This window comes from Plectropomus leopardus, chromosome 9, assembly GCF_026936395.1.
Source record: "Plectropomus leopardus strain MGB_pleo_1.0 chromosome 9, ASM2693639v1, whole genome shotgun sequence".
Classification (NCBI taxonomy): Eukaryota; Metazoa; Chordata; class Actinopteri; order Perciformes; family Serranidae; genus Plectropomus; species Plectropomus leopardus.
Window position 1 is genome coordinate 7,635,687 of NC_142184.1, and position 14,235 is coordinate 7,649,921.

The window sequence follows — 14,235 nt, forward strand, 5'->3', positions numbered from 1 at the left end:
AAAATGAGGTTTTTGATGTATTAAATGCACACAGAAAGAGCTCAGTTAAAGCTGGATGCGACTGCAGTCTACACGGCGCTGGGACTCAACGAGAGACTGTTCATCTGCACAAGCAGCCAAGTGGAACAACTGGTGAGGAATTACTTCCCTCTGCATCATTTTTCTGTGAAATAAAAGAGGAATGTCATCACTTCAGACATACTGTCAGTACGTCCATCGTTCATTATGATGCATACAGCTGAGTTTGTCACGGTTTGGTTCATTTTCTCTCTCTGTTTCTCCCAGACACCCCTGACGGAGCAACAGGGTCCAGAGCGAGGAACAACCGACATCCTGGAACAGATGGGCTCTAAAGACATCGCCAATGAACTCACCAACTACGACTGGGAACTGTTCACTGCCATGCATGAGGTAAGTATGGTGGCCCAGAGGGTCAAAACACTACAACATTTCAGAAAAAACATTTCAAAGTTTCAGAAAACACTTTTGCATTTCGGAAAACACTATAACATTATCCAAAATTACATTTCAGACAACAAAATAACATTACGCAAAACAGTACAACAAAACCAAAGAACATCTGGTGACACGTAGACTCAAACCAAAAACCGGAGGTACTACTGGGCATTGATTCCTTGTTGCTGATGGGATGCAATGTTTGTCAGTCTGCAACAAACAGAACAATTCTTCTACTGTTTGATTTCCAACCGGATGCCTTGCAGCATGCACCTTGCTGCCTCTCACAGGTTGAGAGTATAAGACAAAATAACACTGTGCCGCAGTCTGTAACATTTGCGATATGTTGTTTTGTTTTCTGAAATGCTGTAGTCTTTCGATCATTAGTGCCACAGTAGGTAACTCTACAGACATGAGAAACTTCACATCTGACCACAGCATATAAACTAACTGATACCGAACAAAGAGGAAATTTACACTTCAAATGCCTCATCAAGGCGAACCTTCACTCACCTATCATGAAAGCGAAGCCAAAGCTGAAACCGACATTCAGATATTTCCTCGTCTCTACAAAAGACTGGTTATCTCTTTGATGAATGTGTCTGAGTCACACTCCTCGGCACTTTGCCATCAGATCATCTGGTACTGCGGTACAATACTTCCTGCATGCCTCACGTGTTTCTGAATCACATTCATTAAGTCACCTATAAAAACTCCTCACTCTTCACTTTGATTTCCAGATTTCTATTCCACAAGTGTGTAATTTATGCGACTCATTGTTCCTGTCTCTGCAGGTGGAGCTTGTCTACTATGTGTTCGGGCGTCATAAATTCCCAGGTGCCATCACAGCTAACCTGGAGCGGTTCGTGCGTCGCTTCAATGAGGTGCAGTACTGGGTGGTGACGGAGCTGTGCCTCTGTGAAGACCTGGTGAAACGAGCCATTCTGCTCAAGAAGTTCATAAAGATTGCAGCAGTGTAAGAATTTTAATAACCATAGCCATGTTTTGATGGACATGTAGCTCTGTCTTACTGCTTTGGTCTTCACTGAAATAACTTTCAACTTATATGGGATAGATTTCCTTGAAAGTTTTTACAAACATTCAGGGTTTCCTTCTTCCTTCTTCTACCTATCTTATCTCTTATATCTTGCATGTTTCCCTGCTGCAACGTAGCTGATTCAAATAATCACTGGTTATCAGGCAGCTTCAGGAGTTCATAAGGTGTTGATGAATCAGCAGTATTGAAGCAGGCAGAGATCTAAAACATGCTAAGTGGTGCTAAAGGAGAAGTTTGGGAAACACTGGTTTAGAAAAATGAAATGTGTTAAAATTATATGCTGGAAACGCAAAAACAATGCTGATGCAAATCACTAAGGATCTATACTCATGGTGGACACACCAATTAAGTATAACAAAAGCACAAAATGTTGTGAAGGGTAGGCCAAAGCGGTGATCAATGGGTTAAACAGCATGGGCTTTCAACCAGAAGACCGCTGTTTGTGTCCTGTGTGAAACTAAAATAGCTGCATAACTTTACAGACTTTAAATGACCATGCAAACTACCTTATGCAAATACTTCATGTAATCACAAAAAGTGCATAAGTCAACATCACTTACGTCCTGTACGTAGTTATTTTAACTGAAACCATGATCTCTTCCTAAACTGTTCTTTAAACGTAAAGTGTTTATCTTTTCCTAAACCTAACAAAACTATGACAGTTTCACACAAAAACTGCGACTTTTCTCAACTGGCTTTGCATTGACATATTGTCTGCCCACCACCACATAATGCACTGTTCAGAGGTTGCGTCCATTTCACAATTTACTGAGACTGTGTTGTAATGTTAGCATGCCAAAACACCAAACTTTACACCAGGTAAATCTGCATGTTAGCTCTGTAACTGGGACCATCCTTAAGTTATAAGTACCGTCCTTCACCGTCCAAGTCGCTAGTGTTACTGTAGACACTTAGTGTTGTTCACATATAACCATAATCTACACAACCTTAATATAAACACAATCCCTAAAACCTGCAAGAACAGCACTTTATCACACTGAGACCAAACTGGTTATATGTGCTCTCTTTTGCAGATTAAAAGAGCAGAAGAACCTGAATTCATTCTTTGCTGTGATGTTCGGTTTGAGCAACAGCGCAGTACACAGGCTTTACAAGACCTGGGAGGTGAGAGAGCCCCGAATGCAACAGTAATTGTGATAATATATCATGTCAACACTTATCAAATGATTGTCTTTTCCAGAGAATACCCAGCAAGACAAAAAGAGTTTACTGTGCTTATGAGAGGCTGATGGTAAGTTACACCCTATGCTGCTGTTTGAGAACATTCAATGATTGTTCCAGAGCTCTCTGTGTTTAGTACATTCATTTTGCACACTAATATGATATAATGGTGCTCTGTTTATTCTCTGCTCCTCTTAGGATCCCTCACGCAACCACAGGGCCTACAGACTGGCTGTGGCCAAACTCAGTCCTCCCTACATCCCCTTCATGCCTCTGCTGCTCAAAGGTAACAGACGGACAACAGCAGTGTCACGTATGCAGCGTCAGAATGTCACGTAAATGAATTCAATAATCACTGACATGTTTTCGCTTCCTGCCTGTGTCCAGACATGACATTCATCAATGAGGGAAATCCAAACTATGTAGATAAATTGGTCAACTTTGAGAAAGTGGTAAGGCTTTTTTTAAAAATATGATTGCTCAGCTTCTCACAAATCTTGGCATGGCATTTAACTTTAATGTTTCTTTTACTCCCTTTCTCACAGCGCATGATCGCCAAGACGGTGAAAATTGTACGAGGATGTAGAAGCCAGCCGTACGGTGAGTGAACCAGTCAAGCTTGTCATACAACTAGCAGACACACAGCACTGGCAAGGGTATAGGTCAAAGGTCAATCAGCTGCACATGCATGTTGAAATGAATGGATGTTGTTGGGTTTTGAATGATGAAGATATTGGTAATCTTATATATTTCTCCTCTGCAGTGCCGTCGTCTCCACAGAGGGGTCTGGCAGATCGGATGTTTCTGGAAGGGCCTGCTACTCGCATATCTACATGTAAATATCTACGAACAATCCAGAATTATGATATGTAAACAACTGCTGTGTAACTTATACAAGATCCTTAAGATTCAATTGATGCAAACCATTTCAAATACAACCACCACAGCAGGTACAAACATAACTTACCTGCTGTGCCTTCTCATAGTGCAAAGATCAATATCTGGACAAAAAAAAACGTCCCGATACATTCAAAAAGGTCCAGATGATCCAAATCCAGTGACATATTTAGCATAAGACATTATTACATACATAAATGTCCATGGACTGCTGTTGCATCATTTCAAACATTCTAATTTCTCCACATATTGTCCATAATATCTCGAGTTTGCATGTGCCAAAAGCTTGGTGCTAAAATGGCAGCTGAACTCTGACCTTTTGATTGACACCTCAATAGAGCCAATAGGAGCTCCCATGTCCTCTCGACAGCTTATAACAGCCAATGAGAGCCTGCATTGACAGGATGGTCCTGCATTAACAGGAAGGGCCTGCATTGACAGGAAGGGCCTGCAAGCAGTTGATCCAATAACTAATGTTTGAATGGCCAGTGAAATTCCCAGCAGGGGGCTTTACATTTTGGGATGTGTTATTTAACACTGACACTATAAATCTACATATCTAATAAAACAATCACTCTTCTGTTATCTTAAGGGGGAAAAACAGTCTTTCCTCTTAATTTAAGTTTGCTAGTTTGCTAAGTTTGTTTTTTCTTCATGCTATGGCCCTATTGTGTTTTCCGGCTAATAAGTCCCAGTTATAGTAATCTGTTTTTAAAAAATATTTAGGTAGAGAAATCCTTTTACTTCTCAATGACAGAAGCCCTTACTATTGGGCAAAAAACGTACATTTGTTACCTCTAAAATGAGACCGTGGATTATATGAACAGCCGTACAGCTTTATGCCTTGGTTCGGCCTTCTAGGTGATTTTTTACAGAAAAAGGAAAAAGTTGTACTTTCTAGCAAATAAAACGTTTCTTTATGATGAGCATAGTTTTAGTTTGGTGTGGCACAGTCTGATTACGGATGGACCACTTCTCTTTCTTTCACATTGGTTCATTTCAAATTTCATGTTAATTGCTAAAAAATGATAAAAGATTTGCCAATTCAAACTCTAATTCTTTTCCTCCAGACTCAGACAACGCCCTCACTCTCCGGAGTCCCAGCAACATCCGACAATACATCCAGAACCTGAAAGTGATCGACGACCAGCGTAAGCTGACGCAGCTATCAAGAACAATCGAATGCTAGAACATCGACCTGCAGATGTAGAAAAACTGTAAAACTGTAGCTCAAGAAAAAACCACAGAACAGACTCAGCTGCATGAACACATTCGCCTAAATAAGATGGATGTCTGGAGGCGCTGAGCGCCGTGGATTCGCTCTAATTCAAGGAGCTTGGACATTGATGGATCAGCTCTGCACAGCATCAAGAGTGCAAATGTGCTGTTTGCACAGTAATAACCTCTGATGATGAACTAGAGAATCCAGTTCTGGGACTTGTGGGACACTTTTTATATTCAGAAAGCCTCACAGCCTTGCATGTGCCACAGTGGAAACTCACCCACTCACAAAGGCGATGTTACAATGTGTACAGATAATCAAAGTATGCCTGACTTTGGTGTAAAGAGTCATATGTAACATTTTGTATCCTGCTGTCTGTGGAAGAATCACTCTGTTGGGTCGACAAAAAGGCTATGAGAACACATGCGACACATCTTTGCCTTCGTTTATCACTCGCGGTCAGATTTTTCGTGCACTAGTACTTTCACATTAAAACTAATATATTGTATCGGATCATTTTTTGGCAACAAGGCCACTAACTGACATGCAAAATATAATTTCATACAATGTTGTTTTCTAAATAAATTATTTTCTCAGTTATGTGTGTTGAATGAAAGCACAAGAATGTGTAAAAAGGGAAATATTTTATTTAAAAGTACAAACCACAACAGGTAAAAATTGACCTCCAAAGAACCCACCCCCCTGACAAAAATGTTCTCCCCAATATGGGGTGAGAAAAATTCACAACAAATGAGTCATCCTTTGAGTTCAAACATACTCTCCTCGTCATAAATATGTACAACTTCTTTTTTTGGAAGTCCTGGAGAGTGAAAATGGGCTACGACGGGAAAAAAAAGAAAAGAAAACCCAGTGCCTCTCCCTGATGTTACCGTGGAGGAAGTAGTAAAATGATCCCCTGTCATTATAAATAATGGGTTGAAAAGAACAGACAATGTTTTAAATCAACTACCATATGGGGATTTCGTGGACCATTTGACAAAGTATAAATCACGAGCCAATGAGTGTGTGATGAAGCAAACAAATGTAAAACATATGTTTAGTATAATGTCGGTGTTTGGACAGGTGCAACAGCATAAATTATCAAGCTACGTCAACATATCCGAGCTCAACTCAGACAAGTTCTGATGGTTTCTTTATCAGTCTGTGGTATTAAAAAAAATCTGTACGGTCAAGAAAAGAAGTGGTCCAGCGATGAAGTGGTGAGTACAACAAAAAAAGTTTCACACTTGAAGTGTGTTTAGTGAGAAAGCAGGTGAAAGTGAAAAGCCAGAACCTCACAAAGGATTTAACATGTGTGCTAATCACATACTTTGATACAAAAAGTCCTGGTTTATCACAACTCACTCACAAATAAAACAAAAAGAAAGCACTGTAATATTCAAATAACGGGTGAATATAAATATTGCACTTCCAAACAACATTTAGTTCCCAGTGCCTACCTGTTATCCCTTTGTTAGAGGTACGAGAAAGCCTTATAGTCATTTTAGGGGATTTAAAATGAGGTTGCAGGTATCTTAAATGTGGCAGTGCTTGAGCTAAAGATTGTACTTGTGCATTTTTGTGTGTTTGTTTGCCCGCCACCAGACACAGAGTATAAAAGCAGGTCAAGAGAGAAAGACTAAATTATGTTCAAACGGAAAAACAAGGCACTGCATATTTTAGTGCACTGTTTGGCTGTAATATGAAAACTTGTGAACAGGAAGTGGGCGCCATACTGTTTCCTGTATCATAAAAAACAGCATCTGAAAAAATTAGACCTAACAGTTATACTTGGCATTGATACTCTTTAACTGTAATACAAGATTGTTTGTTTTAAGCCAGCCACCTTATTGTTTTCTGTGGAAAAACTGACCAAGCTAGTGTTACATCACCCTTCAGTGGGGGTGTTTATTGGTCTGTTGCAGTGCAGTGCATTCTGGTAGTTTAAGGTTTTCTACCTCTTAAGAAAAAGCTGAAGCAACAGCCCTTTTCTCTGTTGTTTTGTTTTTTTTTCTAGTCAAATAGCACCAAATTTCAAAAGTATTTATGTCTTTCTACTGTACAGACAGCCCAGTTTTATGAACGGGCCATCTTCCCAGCAGTGAATGCTTTTTTAATGCAGAATGGCTTAGCCTTAATGATAAAGCTACAGAAGTGATAGGGAATAACAGGACTAAGCAGAGGGAAAGGCAATAACCAATTCATACACAAAACAAACATTCATAAATATACCATTCACACAAATGCATGTATGCATGACGTCACACATATATCCATGCAAGCACACACAACCCTAACTCTAACCCACAGACATTATTTACATTTAAGGCACGTGAAATCTATGTACATGGCAAATAAAAGAACACAAAGCATTTTTAATGTTCAGTCCCTGTAGCCTTTTGGTAGTGGGATGACTTTGGCCACTTCTCTTTCTGGGCAACTTTTGCTCAAAAGACAATCAAAAATACAGTATCTCACAGTAACGCACACACCGTGAGCTGAAAATGGATCCTTCACACTCACAAAGAGTGATGATCCCGCCTGCTCTCAGACTAATACTCCGTCAAAGCTACAACATTGCTGATTGTCATGTCTTTGGTTCAAGACACCATCACGCCATGGCGCATCAATTCTGCGGTTTCCCCTAGGCGTCATTTGCTTGCACGAGGTCTCCGCGCTGAATGAGGAGACAAACAGCAAAGTAATTTTTAGGAGAACACCACTATTTTTTGGACAGAAGCACCACATTGTGAAGTTTCGCAGGTCTGCGGTGGTTCCAGTCCCATCCCAGTCAACTACACAACAATGACGACGCCAGCATTGGTAACTGAACATGAACAATGATTGAAACAAAGTGATCAGTAGGAGTCAAAATCAGAACTCAAAGGAAGGTCAGTCAGTCAGTCTTAGGTGTCTCTGGTATTATATCAGTAGATTTCCTTTGAGTGCAAAAACAACTCAACCCAGCGCTGTCCACCAACCTGAGGCAGAGACAAACATCCATCCATGCATTTTCGACACCCCCTCAGCATGGCTGCAGGGTGCTGGAGCATATCCCAGCATGCATTAGGCAAAAATCAGGGGAACACCTCAAGCAGGTCAGGGCTTAAATAACGTGAAAAACTTTAAATGATGTGATAAAAGCAGAGCTATTTAACAGATTAAGCCCAGGCTGGGAAAACTGACGTTGCTATTGCCAGGTTAATGTTTTCACCTGTTGACCGATCTGTCAATAAAACAGCGTTCAGGAGATACAAGGCAAGTTATTACAGGCCTCTGCAGGCAGCATTATTCACAGCTCCTGGCTGCCATAAGCTACATGTTGCCACATCCTGTCAGAGGCAGTGAGCACATCAGATCATTAGCACCAAAATAAGGCAGTTAACGGGTTGATACAGGACTCTCCACCGAAAGAATCCGCAAAAAGAAATCCTCTCTCTGCACCCGCAGGCTGACGATCGTCGGCGTTAGCCTTGATGCTTTGAGAAAAAGTTCTATTTGGTAACAATCCCAAACTGCCAACAAACAACACATAAATTAAAAAAGAAGAAAAAAAAACAACATTCATTTGGCTTTGGAGATCTTTGGATTTGTGTCTTTCTCTAGTGCAGCGCAGTGGAGTTCCAGTGGTCTCTCTTTCCTTTAACCCTTCAACTGCTTCCTGATCCACTCTACATGTTCCATCGTGTTTCTCCGTTGCAATCATATGGCCAGGTACTGTGGTTCTGGTAGCTCCGCTTGTCTTTTTAGGCCTCAGAGGCAGCCTGTGGTTTGAGCTGAGCTTTCTCCATGGCGGTGCCGTACGGTAGAGAGCGCTTGAAGAAGCCAAACTGCAAGAAAACATTTTGGGAAAAATCAGAAATGAACGCAAAACAAATCACTTAAATGGCAATTTCATTATCTTTCTCTAGGCCAGTGCCAGAACACGCTCTTCCAAAAAATACAATTATTATTATCAATGTTATTAGTGTATTGTATTTTTTATTAATGAGAAATAAACATAAATAAAAAGCGTATGACTGACAATAATAATACAAAAACAATAAGAGAAGACAGTATGTACAAATTTGCAAATATCGTCTTTTGCTCTCCACATACACTTCACCACTTCCGTTCTGTTTCTTTCAATATCAAGGTAAATAAAGAAGTTAAAATTTTGGAGTGCTAGAGGGTGGTGCATTAGATGGCTGATGAGGCTGCCTTTAGGAAGATCAGCCATTTCAAACAGAGATCGTGCTGTGCTGTATTTCCATCGTGCCCCTTCTTTACGCCATTTTTGCATTTTTACACAGATCAAAACAACAGCAGCCCCGTGAGTAATTTTGGACAGTATAACGGCATTGCAGAAGCAAAGATGGCGTCTGAAGTATGACATGTAACACAACAGCATCAGCCTCTTATTTGACATAACATAAACATTAGCAGTGCTTTTCAATACCGGAGTAACGGAGTGATATTCCTGCCTTGATCAGGCAGTATAAAAGCAGATAGTACAAGTATACAAGAACTCTTAAATACGTGTTTCACAGCAGCACTGACCTTGTATAGGACGTAGATGAGTAGAGCTAGAAGCAGTAAACCAGCCAGAATGGCCAAGATGATGATCCACAGAGGAACTGAGTTCTCAATATCTGGCTTGTTCCACACCACCGGGGTCACCACCTGAGGACAGACGCACAGTTTGTCATTTTAACTCAATAGAAAGAAAACAAAGGTTCCTCTGTATGAAGCAGGCCCTCTGCAATGGATTTAAAAAAATACCTTTTTGTGTCCACTGGGAAAATGTTTAGGTAGGATGGCGTAAGGCATCTTCTCCACACTGTATCTGGCCAGGCACTCCAGCACATACTGCTTGTAAGCTCTCTGAAGGGAACATTACAAGAAAGCAATCAACAATTGATACACTAGGTGGCGACACAGACCGCACACTTTCACAAAGAAAATCCCATCAGCATTCCCCTCCTGTGAGCAGATGTGATTGCAGATAATGAATTTTACATTCGGTCTGTGTGTAGCTCGGACATGGCAGAAACACTAAATAAAAAATGTAAACACGTGGGAACTGCAGCCTAGATTCTCAGTTTGCAACTGTTGTCCTATTTGTTGAGAGAAACATGTGAAACTGACTGATGCAGGAAAGTACCTTTAGCTGCACATTTGAGGTTTTTACTGTTTTGCTTTTTAGTTACTGCCAAAATCTGACATGAGAAAATAGACATTCACTGGTGGGAAAAGACTGATCTACAGTACAGTGTACAGCCTTTTCCTCTGCCATGTCTTTGTCTTGCTTGTGCAGGACATGTCTTGTGAGTTTGCAAGGCCAGGGTCATCTCTGACAAACCTCGGTGAAGGTCTCGGCCCAGATGCGGGAGCGCACTTTGAGGATGGCAGTCGTCCCCTTCTCCAGCAGACCCACAGTGCACTGCAGCGCCCAGCACTCCGTGTTAGAGCAAGACTACAGAAACAGAGAGAAAACTGGCCCAGTTAAGATGACATTAATGCTAAATGTGTTTGGTTTAAATGGATGCTATGCAGGACTTTCCTAAAAACAATATATAGAAAGAAAAGATTCTATCCATGCACAAATCTAAAAAAAAAAACCAAATAGATATAATTCCCTGAAAACTTAACAAACAGGACATAAATGCAGGTGGAATCTCATATGGAATCATATGAGAGGAACAAATGACAGCTCTGTTAACGCTGCAGGTCGAATAAATATAACAAAGAGTCCAATGTTATGATCAGTATTCGACGCCTGCTTCAAATTAGATTGTAGGAATGTCATGAGACTGTAAAAATGCAGCGTGCTCCACTCTCCACATTACTGCCCAACCACTAAAACCGACCCATTTTTCTCAAGACTGTAGAATACATATTCTTAATTAGATCCCCATAACGCAGTTTGGCATGATTTTAAAACATGCTCACACTGTGTTTTAACGGCAGTGCTGTAACTGGACCACCCCCAGATCGAGAGGTTTCGGCTGGTTTCCTGCGGGAGAGCGATTTGGTGTGCTTATACACCGAGCAGGGCAAACACAGGAGGAGAGGAGAGAGCACCCGCCTGGTTCCCTCAGGCTCAGACACATTTAATGAGGGTATTCAGACAGACAGGGAGCGAATCAGTCCACTTCCTCCTGGTGGACCTCCCTGATGCCCCAAGGGACCGGGGCCACAAAGGTTTGTGGAAATGACATGATCGTGGACCGGTGCCAAAGATGCCTCAGAGTGCAGCATATCCTCACTGGTGGGATTATGTGGTCAAGATCTGGAGCGCGTGGGCGTGGAGGCTTTTCCCACAGCTCCATGAAAAAACTGGACTCACTGCACAGCTGCTGCACATACAGAGCCTGACAGGTTGACACTTTGCAAAAAATGCAGAAACGAGTGGTCGAATTAGTCTATCAAATATTAATCGCAAACTATTCTGATAACCCATTCACCCTTTGAAACCCAGAGCGAAATCACTTTCCTCGTTCTGCTTTCAGACGCCTTTCACAAGTATTTTAACTGGTGTGGTTTCTTTTAAAAAAACATGGGGGAAAAGGCAATAATTAACTCGGTGAGAAATGTTCCACAAATTGCAAGGAATTAGTAGATTTGGAAAATTATTTTTTAAAAAAAGCTCGAGAAAAATGTCTAGGGAAAAATGAAAAAAGCTAGGGAAAAACTGTATTTATAATTATCATAATTGCATATGTAAAATTATGTAACAGAATAACTTGTTTTTTTTTATCTAAGTCTTGTTTTCCTTGTTGTTTTTTTTTAACTTTCTTTTTGTTTATTTAAAAAAGATTTTTTTCACATAGATTTCAAATTTTCAGGTAATTTTCTTCTTTTATCCAATTTCTTTCTAGTTTTTGGCTCATTTCTTCTTTCACTGCTCATTGCCTTCTTCCCATGTTTTTGAAAGAAATTAAGCCAGTTTGTTCGGGTTTTAAAGGGTCAATAGTCTCAATTATTCTCAGTTAGTCTCAGTTATAGCCTGGCAACCACAAAGTAGGTTTTGGATTGCTTGTAAGTGATCAACAAAGCATTAGTAAATTACTTATTATCCATTAATAAGGATCGGTGACTTTAAACAATGAGAATACTATGACTTTTTAAAGTACACATTATGTATTTCCTTTTGATTGTTAGAGCAATTAAAGCCAGCTCTTTGTTCTTTATGCACAGCTCAGCTCTTCAAAGACTGAAGCACAGGTCATTTTGAATTCTCACACTGTGACCTGGGCTGACAGCTTCACCCAAGCATCGCTAAACAGTCACAGACTTTGATCAAGAGACACTTTGAACAAAGATGTCTGTCCTCCCGAGCTTAAAAACTAAAAGTGCAGACACAGGCGAAACAGGAGAATGGGGTCCTTCATGCCAGCATGTCGTTGCCCACGCTTGATAAACGAGCGCGGTTAGCAGCGACAGGCGCACAGACAAAGCCCTCTTTGGGGTGGAGGCAGGTAGCCACAGTCAGAGGCTGAGAGAGAAGCTACCTGCAGCTGGGTGGATCAATGGGGCCACTGTGTGGGGGCTCGGGGCCTCACACCACCCAGAGCCCCAAATTAGAGAGAGAGCGGTCTATGAAGAAACCAGTGCATCACTGACAAAAAACCTCCCATTCCCATCAGCCTCTCCACCCCTCCACCACTACTAAAGGCTCTTTAATGTTAATCACCACAATGGGACAAGCCTGTGCCCTCTGACCCCTCCCTTTTAACGACATCATAACCTAATTACCTAATCCCAGGAGCCTCATGTACGAGCGGTGTCGCCAAAATAGATCCAGACCTGAACACTTCAGGCAACAAAATATATTGTTTCTGTTTTTGTACTCAACACTTAGTCCTGACCTGCTGCGTTAGTGACACAAAAAGGGTCTTAACGACATAAACACATTAACCCTCAACTGTAAACTCAAGTTCCTCATTCCCTCACTTTCAAGTCGTCTATTACATTAGACTTCACCCTTCAGCCTGCTGACGCAACACGTATTTATAGAACCTGATTATTCCCCTTTAAAGGGAACCTGTTATGTTTTTCCTTTTTTCAGTCCTGTATGTAATGTTACAATTTTGGACGTCCATATTAACCCTTTGAAACTTGAGCAAATCGGCTTGATTTACTGCAAAAACAAAAAAAATAAGAAAACAAGAAGTTATGAGTTACAAGGAAATAAGAAATTTAGAACAAAAAGAAAAGCAAAAAGGTCGAAAAAAGGGACATTTTTTTAACATTATTACAAACTTCTGATAATGTCTGCCTCTCTCTTTTTTAGGAACCAATTATTATTATTTTCTTGTCACTTTTTTGTTATTTCGTGCAGTTTGTGGGACATGCTTTCTTGGGGTTACAGTTACATTCACTGTACAGAGACACTGAGATGTGGAAGACCCAGAAACACAGTCCAATAAGGACAGGCAGTTGGCTTTAGGAGACAGCAGCCTAAATGTAGATCTAAAACAGGTGTTCCAGCACACAGTTTGAGGTAAATAAAGTGTTTTTTTTGTTAAAGAATGTAAATATGCTCTAGTAGAGACCCAAAATACAAGTGTGAACATGAAAATGGGCAGTGTAATTGGTCCCCTTTGAGCATCTTACCAGGTTTGTCAAATGAGCGAGCGGATTCCTGTGGACGTCCCTCCTCTCGATGCGGTGCTCGTGTGCCTTTAGAGCCAGGATAGGTGGCTCTGTGGATGTGGGCTGGAGCTAAAGGAGAGAAGACACACACATACACACACCACCCGTTAGGACAACTGAGACACAGACCGCACCAGGCAGAAGAGCACACCACCCTCTCTGTCAATATAAGACCTCAATGTTAGCATGACCCCGAGGCTTTCTGTCATTAATCAGAAGCATGTGAGCTTCACTCCACATGGATTCCCGTGGAAACACACCGTACTTAGCAATTCACCAGGGAAAAAAAAACATTAGATCACAGCTAAGACAGATGACCACTCCCATCCCTGCTCAACATATGTCAACCCTCGAATGTAAACACAAACAACTGCATTGAAATGCCCCCAAAGCAACAACTTGGTATAAGGGGGCGTGACGCTGGATGGCGAAGATGAGTGACTGGGTGGGTGAGGTGGTTCATCAAGCTGTGCGGAGCATCAGGAAGAGCTGGGACTTCAAAGTGGTGGTGGGGTAAGTGTCCTGGGTGGGGCTGAGAAGCTGGTGGGTGTGGGCCAACCAGCGGGACGGCCCAACTGTTAATCATACATCCAAGTGGGAAACGGTGGGAGATGCTCGCTTTCTGATTCGCCCTCATGTGACCCTCTGAGGTGTGCATCTGCATGTGAGACTCTTAGGCCCTGCCCTAATCCCCCCCTTGGCCCTTCCATTTGGACCTAAACCTCCATTTTGGGCGTGGCGTAAAGAAGTGTGTGTCATTTCTTTCAGGGGTCGAGGGGGAGTG

At 41.4% G+C, this 14,235-nt stretch overlaps 2 protein-coding genes across 2 annotated transcripts in view; one reads left to right on the forward strand and one right to left on the reverse strand.

The window, feature by feature from the left end:
- The window catches only part of rapgef3 (Rap guanine nucleotide exchange factor (GEF) 3), a 29,995-nt gene extending 24,581 nt beyond the window's left edge, over positions 1-5,414 (forward strand). The window contains exons 18-27 of the mRNA XM_042491169.2: positions 35-132; positions 286-411; positions 1,251-1,432; positions 2,548-2,638; positions 2,715-2,765; positions 2,894-2,981; positions 3,083-3,147; positions 3,241-3,295; positions 3,459-3,530; positions 4,663-5,414. Of these exons, the coding sequence (XP_042347103.1) occupies positions 35-132; positions 286-411; positions 1,251-1,432; positions 2,548-2,638; positions 2,715-2,765; positions 2,894-2,981; positions 3,083-3,147; positions 3,241-3,295; positions 3,459-3,530; positions 4,663-4,781 (947 nt within the window). The 3' untranslated portion in view covers positions 4,782-5,414. The remainder of the gene's footprint in view (positions 1-34; positions 133-285; positions 412-1,250; positions 1,433-2,547; positions 2,639-2,714; positions 2,766-2,893; positions 2,982-3,082; positions 3,148-3,240; positions 3,296-3,458; positions 3,531-4,662) is intronic.
- Positions 5,415-5,439: 25 nt separating this feature from the next.
- itga5 (integrin, alpha 5 (fibronectin receptor, alpha polypeptide)) overlaps positions 5,440-14,235 on the reverse strand; it is a 49,810-nt gene continuing 41,014 nt past the window's right edge. Inside the window, exons 26-30 of the mRNA XM_042491202.2 lie at positions 13,413-13,520; positions 10,156-10,269; positions 9,576-9,677; positions 9,354-9,476; positions 5,440-8,644 (exon numbers count right to left, since the gene is read on the reverse strand). Coding sequence (XP_042347136.2) covers positions 8,561-8,644; positions 9,354-9,476; positions 9,576-9,677; positions 10,156-10,269; positions 13,413-13,520 — 531 coding nt within the window. The 3' untranslated portion in view covers positions 5,440-8,560. The remainder of the gene's footprint in view (positions 8,645-9,353; positions 9,477-9,575; positions 9,678-10,155; positions 10,270-13,412; positions 13,521-14,235) is intronic.